Here is a 9,910-nt window from a genome sequence, read left to right on the forward strand (position 1 = left end):
TTGTTGTAGGTATTTCATGGGATCATCTAAAATTGGACTCAGATATGATCGCAAACATAATACTACCTATGGTGAAAGCGAGTCTCAATGTTGTTGTGCCACTTTTAATTGTAAATATCCATAGCTAGTTCGATTACATATCGTCATACCATAAGGTGTGGATCACAAATTAGAAGGAATTTGAGAAGATGCATAATGGGTGGGACGCCCCGTACAATGATTTATGGTAGGTTGTGTAACCAATATGGAAACGATGTTTGCGTACTACAATGATCAGTTGTTCCATTGATGTCGAGTGTTCCATCATTTCTTCTGGACTTTTAAGCAATGTCGACAAGTATTCTAGTACTGTAAGCCACTGGTAAAAATTGACGATACCTTTATGTACATGAGATATACTTAGCAGTTGTTGTTGGCTGTTGCATAGGATGGCAATTGGAAAATAATACCAATTGCATTTGCAATAACACTGGGGGAGTCAACAGATGATTGATATTTCTTTCTGTCTAGGTTGAGGAGGCATGTTTGCCCCCAACCCAATATATGTGTTATCTCCAATAGGGAACCTGGAATACTGGCTGCAATTGAATGTCAGGGAAGCCTTTGGGACCGCACGTACCATATGTATTGTCTAAGACATGTTGCGACAAACTAGCACGGACAGCACGATTCTATAGCTCAACACACACAAGTGATGAACATGGGTATGTATTCGCCACTATTTGAATTGTTTGATATTTAACCAGTCAGCAGATATTGGGCATTGTGGATAAACAATTTACTTTTCTCGATAGGGTACGAGCTCGTCAAACACCATTTCAATGAAATGTTCGAAACTTTATAGGTCATAAACAATGTCGGGGCGGGGTACCTTTCTAGCATACCCTTCAATCGGTGGACACAATTGTATAACGAGGGTCTACGATATGGGCACATGACGACAAACCTGGCGGAATGCATGAATTTCGTATTGAAGGGAACGTGTGATTTGTCGATAACCTTGGTTCTCAAAGAAACATATTTCTGTTTGGCTGAACTTTTTCCAAAGTAAGCAGAAAAATATGTTGGACAAATGAAAGGCGGCCACGTTTGGAGCGAAGATGTATGGAAAGAAATTAGGAAGACTACAGCACAGACGAACTGTATGCATCTAGTTTGTCACTTGCACAAAGACCTATTGTTTCGGGCTATGGAGTTGGACACACCCGGCCAAGGTATTACCGAGGGAGCGTACCATGTACACCTGAGATAACGATCCTACGACTGTGGGAGATTCGACGCACTTCGTCTTCCACACCTGTGTTCCAGATGAAAGTATGTGGTCGCCGGTATCGAGCACTCTATTCAAGTTGTTACCCAATAAACCATTGTGTCACAAACCAAAAGCTCGACCTACATCTACTCAAATACGCGACAACATGGAAATTCAAAGAAGACAAACCAACTAAGGTTATGCGGGTGGTGTAGAAACCTAGGGCATACAATGTTGTCATCTCCACACCGACGGGATAATATAAGGGCAAAACCATATTAACCGATTTATTAATTTTTTTAACCGAAATCTATTTGTTGATTTTTTCATTCATACTCAATTTTTTGTAATTTGTAGACATGTGTTTTTATTATACTATAGAAAACAATACAATATACAACTTTGTTCCATTTTTCCCGTGCAGACTTGATTTAATAATATGAAATGATAACAACAACCAATTTTGATGCAAAAACAATATTTATTTGAAAACATTCCATATCCAATATCGATACAATCTTATCAACTATAACTTAGCTAAATAATTAAAATTTACATGAGAAGTACAAAAAAGAAAAAAAAGCATTCATATCCTCAATTAGAATGTGTGCCACATTGGGGTGGTCATTGGTTACGAGTTGGATTTCTTCTAGGTCCAAGTTGTATGTCGGCCTCCTCGCCTTCATCATTACATCTACGTTCGGGTACAGGTTGTGGTCTTAGCCTCCCATCTTTTTCACCTTCGTTCGTGGTTGATTGCAATCGGTTGCCATTGTGTATCCTCCGTTCTAGGAATAGGTGGTTGCGAAGATGGTCTACATTGGTAGAACAATGATCTTGGAGGTGTTTGCGACACCATCGATATAGCGTATAACTATATTATGTCCCATACACCGATGGCATAATGATCGGACTTCCTATCGGTACCCCAAACATAAACGACCTATACGTTGTCATCTGAAACGTCGATGGCATCAGCATGTAATATGTTGGGGATGGAGGTCCTAATATAAAACCTGACATTGATGTAGAAACAGACAAATGTGGTGCAAGATTTGGTGTTTGTGTAAAAATGACAAGGTTAGTGAAAGCACCGAAATAAATTGAGTCATACTGACCGAAGGGTGGTGCGGCCACCTGTGTCAGTTCTTGTGTAGGTTTAGACGATGGATCCATCTCGACAGTTGCTCCAGACCTCGGATGCCTAGACGCCATTCATGGCCTCCTCGTATGCAGTTGCCTACGCCTCGCCTCTTTCGTTAGCAGATATGGCTTACCGTGGGCCCTAAACCATGGCTTGTACTCCAGATCGCTGGCTAATTCCAAAGCAATAATGGCCTCGCGAGTAGGTAAAATCTCATACCTATTGTTCTAAATGTTGATATATTCCGTATGGAATGTAGGCCAATGCTTATCCGTTCTTCCTCGCAAGTCGATATAGTGCAGATCTTTGAAGTCTTGGGGTGCCGGCAGAATCATTTGCCGAAACACGAGCTGCCGCAACACTCTATCTGACTCGTGCATCTCCACCGTAGCGTACACTACCAATGGCACCTTTACGTGCCATATGTTGGGATTCACCAATAATTCAAACGAGATGCATTCTTGAATTCCTAGATCAGATTTTGGCGTCCATTCAAGTTATATTAAAATAATAATTTTAGTTATATATACTATTAATTTTTAAATCAACTATGTTATTATTATAATTCAAATTTAAAAAATACATACATCTGCTTCCGATCGTTGGTCTAATAGAAGTCGTATATCTCGAAGCTTATCCGGTAGTCCCATGTAACTCGGCCCATGGTTCCATCTATTGAAAAAATATGTTAACACAATAATTTAAAATTTAAATAATTTTATTATGGTAAATATATTAACTAATGGATTTTACTTTGTTACGAGTGAGAATGTTTAAGGGTAGTCCGCTTGAAAACGTAAAAATGGCAGTCGATACCACGGTCATGATTGCAGTAGTAGCATGCAACCACCAATTTTAATTTTCTGTGGTTTTGTCGTCAGACACATCTCTCGATACAATGTCGCCAACACAGTTGAACCCCAACTGAGTTCGGCCACTTCTCTAAAGTCGACGAGTTTTAGCAACCATCTTAAATTGACAAGATTTCGTAACTTATTTGGCATTAGGAAACCCCCGATGATCATAAGAATGTACGTTCCAGCATGTTGTTCTCTTTGGACTTCACTCAAATCCGCATCGAGCCCACAAAAGTTTCTTCTTAACCAATTCATATCTATCTGGGCTCCATAAATCGTTCCCAGAATCCTCCCAAAAAGTGTGCATCTTGGGTTTCCACCTTTCCACCAACGTGCTTACAAGTGTGGGGGTCCAATTTACACCATTATCCATAAGGGCCACGTGCAAAAATCTCACATCTCTAAAGTAGGGTTCGATTAAGGGTGAAAGAGGAGTGAACAAATTACGAATATACGTCTCCAAAATTTGATCTTCCGACTATATATAAAAAATACAAAATATTAAATTTCAATATAAAAAGAAAATATTTAAATTAAGATAGATTAAATATAACAAAAAAATTCTTACCATTTGTAATTGATTGACCGAAATGTGCTTGCCATCCAAACGAATTAGAGATTTTATCATTGCTAATTTTGAAAAACACGAAATTAATTGTAATAGAAAAATAATTTAAGAAGATCTTAATACAATTTTAATAGAAAAAGATAGTTGAGAGAGCAATAAAATTTGAGTGAGAAATTAAGAGGGAATTGATCGAAATTTGAGAGAGATTTGAGAATGTGAGAGAGAAATAGTTGAGATTGAATTGAAAAAATAAGAAATTTTTTATGGGTTTATATATATAAGAAAAAGAAGCTGTTAAGGGGGAGGAGTAGCCATTGAGTGGGGTAGCTGTTAAGGGGTGACTGTTGGGAAAAACGCTTTCAGTTGGAAAAATTTTCAGCTGATGTGGTAAAAAAGGATTACAACTAAAAACGTTAGTTGAAAACGCTTTCAGCAGGAAATATTTTCGTTATTTCGGCCCATTCCCGTAATTAAAAAAAAAGTTTAATCCAATAATTTTTAAAAAAAAATGAGTATTTTTTTAAAAATGTGTTTGCTGGCTTTGAGTTTTTTCAATTACCAAAATAACCTTTTCAATTCAATTTTGTTAGATAACGGATTACAGCAAACGCAGAGACTAAAGAAGAGCCAAAGCCAAAGCCAAAGCCAATCAACAAATATCTCTTCTAAGCTTTTCTCTCTCTTCGTCTCTTACTCTTAACCATGTCATTGAGAAGGAACATGTCTTTAATTTCTTCATATCTCTGTATTTTCTGATCTGGGTTTTAACACTTTCCTTCTCTAGATCATAGTTTTTTTTGTTCTTTTCTAACTTTGGAACTTTCCTTTTGGTTATTCCAAGTATTCACCTTTCTCAACTTAAACGAGGGAGAAACAAAACTCAGCGCTTTGCTCTTTTTTTCCTCTTCTTTATGGTATGATTGTGTTGTTTTAGCAGATTCGAAGTGATGGGTTTCTTCTTTAAGACAGAAATTAACTTTGGTTTATTTCAGGTTGGTTCCCCTTCTCTCTGGAACTTTGAATTTCTTTCGTGTTGTTTATTTCTTAAGTTATTTTCCTTCTCTTGATATTCATCAATCTTAAAGTCTAAATGCTTTTGGGTTTGATATTGATTGAATGAGCTATTAAATATTGTGATTTGTTTTCATAGTTTAGTGTTTACTTCTTTTTTTTGTTTTAATTATGTTTGCTTTCTGATTCTTTCTTACTTCATTACTAGTTTTTACGTTTCTTCTGTTTGATGGATATTTGCCGTTGTAGATTCATTTTATTCCCAATTGAATATGTTTGAAAGAAAAGGGTATATTTCAATTTTCAGTCCTGGGTATTATATGACTTTCAACTTTAAACAAAAAAAAAAAACCTTTTCTCATCTCTAATAGATTGCAAAACTTCACTCAATCCATAGAAGGTGGAAACTTAAACTTTTGTTGGCAATTAAACCAGGATTATGCATCTTTAGATGACCTATTTCCAGCTTTTAGATTGTTTTGATGTATTCTCAACATTGAATCAGCCCTCACATTAGTTTAATTATATTATAATTTGGCTAGCTTTGTAAGTATTTGAGAATTTATAATGTCCATTTATGTGTGCCAGAGAGAAGTTTAGGTGCCATAATTCTTAAGGTTTACTGTCTTCCAAGTTTCTCAATTTAAAGAGAAAGTTTGTATCAGTAAATTCATCCATGTCATCTGGTTATATTCCTCTGTCCACTTCTCCTTTGCTGTTCAGAGTGCCATAATATTGCCTTTTCTTTAATAGATTAAGCTGCGAAATCTATTTTGTTTCTTTAACCAAACTCTCTTATCTGTGGATTTATGGTTTGGCAGATTGCAACTTGATTTTTATGATAGATTTCCATTAGTTGGGTTTTAGAGTATGGGTAGAGGTAGAGGAAAGGGAAAGAAGTTGGCTGTTAGCAACCACAACGACGCTGGAAATGGTGAAGAAGAGAAAATTCCTTCACAAAAGAGAAGAGGAAGGCCACAAAAACCAATTAAAGATAACATGAATGACGAAGTTGAAAACTTAGAAGAGGGGGGTGGTGAGAATGGAAAACCTGATATCAAAACCAATGAGAGAAAGAGTAGCATTGCTGCTACAAATGGAAATAAGAGAAAACGTAACTCACAAGTAAAAGGGAAGCCTGATTCAGTGAAAGAAGAGAATGGGTTTGGGTCTATATCAAACACGGATGACTCGTCAAAGGCTAATGGTTTTCGGCAGAATGGGAGTAGGAGGAAAAGTAAGCCACGTAGAGCAGCTGAAGCAGTTGTGGAATGCAAGTGAGATTTTGGTGGTTCTTCTTTTTCACATTGCCAGATACATGATAAGGTAGGAAGCGAGGCCTAGTTAAATCTCTAGGTAATTGTTTCCTTTCAGTTTTGGTGATTTTTGTTTCTATTTTATTTGGTTTTGGAACTGATTCTGTTGGTTGTAATTTTTTATAATGCTATTATATTCCATAGCATCACGGGATTCATGTACTATATCATCTGGATTACAATGCCAAGCTCTTGTTTTCACAGATTTGGTGGCTGGTACAACACCATGTAGGTACATAGTATTTAGTTCTACTAATGAATGACTTTTATGCTTTCTTTCTCCAATGATGTTAGAATCTACTCTATCGCTATTTATGTTTGTTTAGATAGATATTAGAAATAATTATGATATATTTATGTTAAACTTGTATCTTATCTTGTATTCTCCTAAATGCTTCAGTTGGAACCAGATTTTAGCAAATTCGGAGTGGTAGGTTGTGAAATAAGGGATAGTTTTAGAAGATGTGAAAACAGTTGATGTTGTTCAATTAATTTGGGTTTCTGAAAGATAGGGAATGATGGACTGAGACTAGAAATGACCTCTTGTTTTAGTGGCTTATCATAAGTTATTGAAGCTACACTGTAAGTATAAGAGGTTTATATCGCTTGCATTCTACTAAATATATGACGTTGGGTGTGTTGCATTTCATCAATGTCTAAATAAAAATTGGCTTACATGAGTTGGGTAGTAGGTATTGTTTCTGCAACTATAAACATAATTGCAATGTGAACATTGTTTTGAACCAATAGATGTTCAAATTAGGTTGCATTAAGACAAGAGTTTTGTGTTGGAATTGAAGTAGCAGGCTTAGCCGCTCTCTGTTGCAAGTCATCACCCTTTCCCTCCTTCCCCTCCTATTTTCTACCAACATCCTTTCCCCTATCAGAAAAATAAAGCCTCCACCATTCTCGATGCAATTGGCAAAATGGGACGGGGTTCGTTGACACTGATTTTGACTCCCCTGGTGCTCGAGTCTTGGATCCTATGGAGTGTGCGACTTTTGCCGTGGGGATCAACTCGCATCCCAATGGAGCTTTCATTTGATTCCTTCATTGGTCGTGGTGCTGCTAGTCAACGTCAGCCATCGCTAGTATTGATCTAGAACAGGTGTTCCTTGATCTGGCAGTGACGGAGCTTGACTACCCCTTTTTTTTTTTTTGTAGGGTTTCTTCCTCTCCTTGTAAGGCCATGATTTTCTTCTTGTAATTCATTCTTTTCTGTTGAATGGAGTTTGGTTTATTTGATAAAAATAATAGAGTCGTCCATGACTGGGTTGGGTTTTGAGATATTCTATTCTTCTAGTTCTTTCGAGCTATAAAAATAATAAAATATTTTAATAAAAATACTAATAAAATTTTAGTTTTAAGATTAGTCTAAAATAAACAAATGCTAAACAAACGGTTGTGTTTTGGGAAAATCATTTTTCAAGTCAAAATGCTATTTTTAATCCTCATTTATAATACAATCCATTTTAACAGATTCAAAATTATTTTCTTATTAAAATTTATTTCAAAGATAGATTACATATTTAAATTTGTAATGATTATATTTTAATATTTAAAATATAATATATATCAAATATTACTAATGAATTACAATAATTTTTTATACTTTTGAACTATTATTAAATACTATGGAAAATATTAAGTTGATTTTATTTTTTCAAAATCTTATTTTTGAAATAAACTATTTCCTCATATTGTTAAAAATTTAAATATTCAAATTTTGTTTTTAACTTTTAATTTCACATTTCACTATTGTCTTTTGTATTTCTATCTTTTATATTTTGCATGCATAGCAAAATTGTGACTAGTAAATATTAACTCATTGGTTGTCTAAGTTCAAACTGAAGATAAGTGACATTGTAAGAACGTTTACATTGCGAAAAAGACAACTTACTTCAGTAGATAATCTTAATAAGTCTGTAATCTCGTAAAAGAATCAAAGTGAGCATTTGATTCAAATAATGTGAAGGATTATTATGTAATCTACAATTTCAATTGGGGAGATGATTAGTCTTGGCTATAGGAGCAATTGACTCCACGGGTAAAGGCAGATGTATTAATTGGTAGAATGATACATTGGACTGGACTCAAGATGAATTAATTTTCAATCCGTTTGTGAATTAATTCACTTGTGACGTTCATGGTGTGATTTACCTAAATCCTGAGTTAGTCATTGACCATGCGTATGTAACTCATGTGCTTTGATATAAGTGGAGGCCCATGCTCTAAAGATGATCGAGCTCATAGCCAGTATGTTGGGTACATGACTTGTGTATGACATGGCTTTACTAGCATAACTTTACTAGTAACAGTGGAATTCATAGCTCAATTAAAGAGCTAATGATATCCTCTCATTGGCATTGTATTGATTGATAAATATGAAATATTGCCACGGGTTACTCGTTCTCGAACGAGCAATTTATCATAGTCATTTGTTGATAGTGATCATATTAATCATTAAGAAGACATAATGGTGACAATGAGATAAAATATGATTGTATTGAGTGAACGGAATTAACTCAAAGGAATCAATGACATCATATGAGGGTAACACACACATAACGAGGTCATTGGATAAAGCAGTTTGATGAATTGCTTTTGTAAAGAGTATATAATAAGGAGTTTTCAATCATAGTACTTCTTATGGGCTGGCTCCATGATTAAGTAATTGCGAATTATCGTAACGATGCTTACGGATATAATTGCAATTACTAGAGCCTAATTGTATATGTCCAATTGGTCCCTTCACTACCTCAACAAAAGCTCGATTGGACTGCATTTGAATTTGAAGAAAATTATATGACTTTGAAAATAATTTAGTTGAGTCGATTTATTCGATGTAGAATTAAATTAGGTGGTCATAAGAATTGTTCAACTAGAGAATTTGATAAAAGAATATTCTTAAAAAATTAATTTGGAAAATCTAAGTGATTTTTGGAAAAATAAATTTTGATGAAGTAAAATTAAATTAATCAAATTAATTAAAATTAATATCATAATTTTGGAAATTAATTTTTGAGTCAAATAATTAGCCCAACGGGTAATTGAACTTGAAAATTGGACCTGAGATCATAAATTAGGCCCGAGAGCCCAAAATCGAGACTAAGACCCAAAAATTGGTCGAACCGGGCCCGGTATGTGAAATCTGGCTGACGGTCCAATAGGCGGCTAGACCGGACCGGTCGAGTCGTCATTGACCTGAACCGAACCAGCTTTGGTTATCGTAAAGGTGTCGCACTTGCATCACCGGACACGGCGGTTTCGACGAATGTGATGACGACAGTTGGTCTTCGGTGGTTAAGCAGTGAAAGAGTTACACTCCTATTAGGACTCTACCAGGGAATTTGATTTCAGATTAACTATTCCAGAAATAATATTATTTTAATAGTTTAATATTAAATTAAATTTAATACTTATATTAATAATATTTTATTAATTTAAAATTAAAGTGATTATCTTAATATTAAATTTAATCTAATATTTATCTTGATAAATATTATATTAATTTATTATTAAAGTGATTAAGTTTAATTATAGTTGAGCTCTCTAAACTCTCCCTATATAAAAAGAGCTTTGAGTTATTATTTATACACACTTGAATTCAAAAGAAAATTGTAGAGAGAAAATTCTTTGAAGAGATTATTTCAGAAAATTTCTAGATATATTTTTTTGATTTACAACTTGACCCAAAAGTTTAGAAAATTATAAAATTAACCCATCGGTAATTTTTGTGAAAAAATTTCTGATTCAAACCGA

At 34.8% G+C, this 9,910-nt stretch overlaps 1 protein-coding gene across 1 annotated transcript; it reads left to right on the forward strand.

Moving 5' to 3' along the window:
- The first annotated feature begins 4,437 nt into the window (after nucleotides 1-4,437).
- On the forward strand, nucleotides 4,438-6,433 carry LOC105774208 (uncharacterized). Its single transcript, XM_012596610.2, has 2 exons — nucleotides 4,438-4,813; nucleotides 5,654-6,433. The coding sequence occupies exon 2, from the start codon at nucleotides 5,703-5,705 to the stop codon at nucleotides 6,111-6,113; it is 411 nt and encodes a 136-aa protein (XP_012452064.1). The 5' UTR covers nucleotides 4,438-4,813; nucleotides 5,654-5,702; the 3' UTR covers nucleotides 6,114-6,433.
- Nucleotides 6,434-9,910: the final 3,477 nt, after the last annotated feature.

The sequence above is a fragment of the Gossypium raimondii genome, chromosome 6 (assembly GCF_025698545.1).
Source record: "Gossypium raimondii isolate GPD5lz chromosome 6, ASM2569854v1, whole genome shotgun sequence".
NCBI lineage: Eukaryota > Viridiplantae > Streptophyta > Magnoliopsida > Malvales > Malvaceae > Gossypium > Gossypium raimondii.

Bases quoted from the DNA above. Each gene is read 5' to 3' on its own strand.
- LOC105774208 (XM_012596610.2), top strand. From the start codon at position 5,703: ATGGGTAGAGGTAGAGGAAAGGGAAAGAAGTTGGCTGTTAGCAACCAC.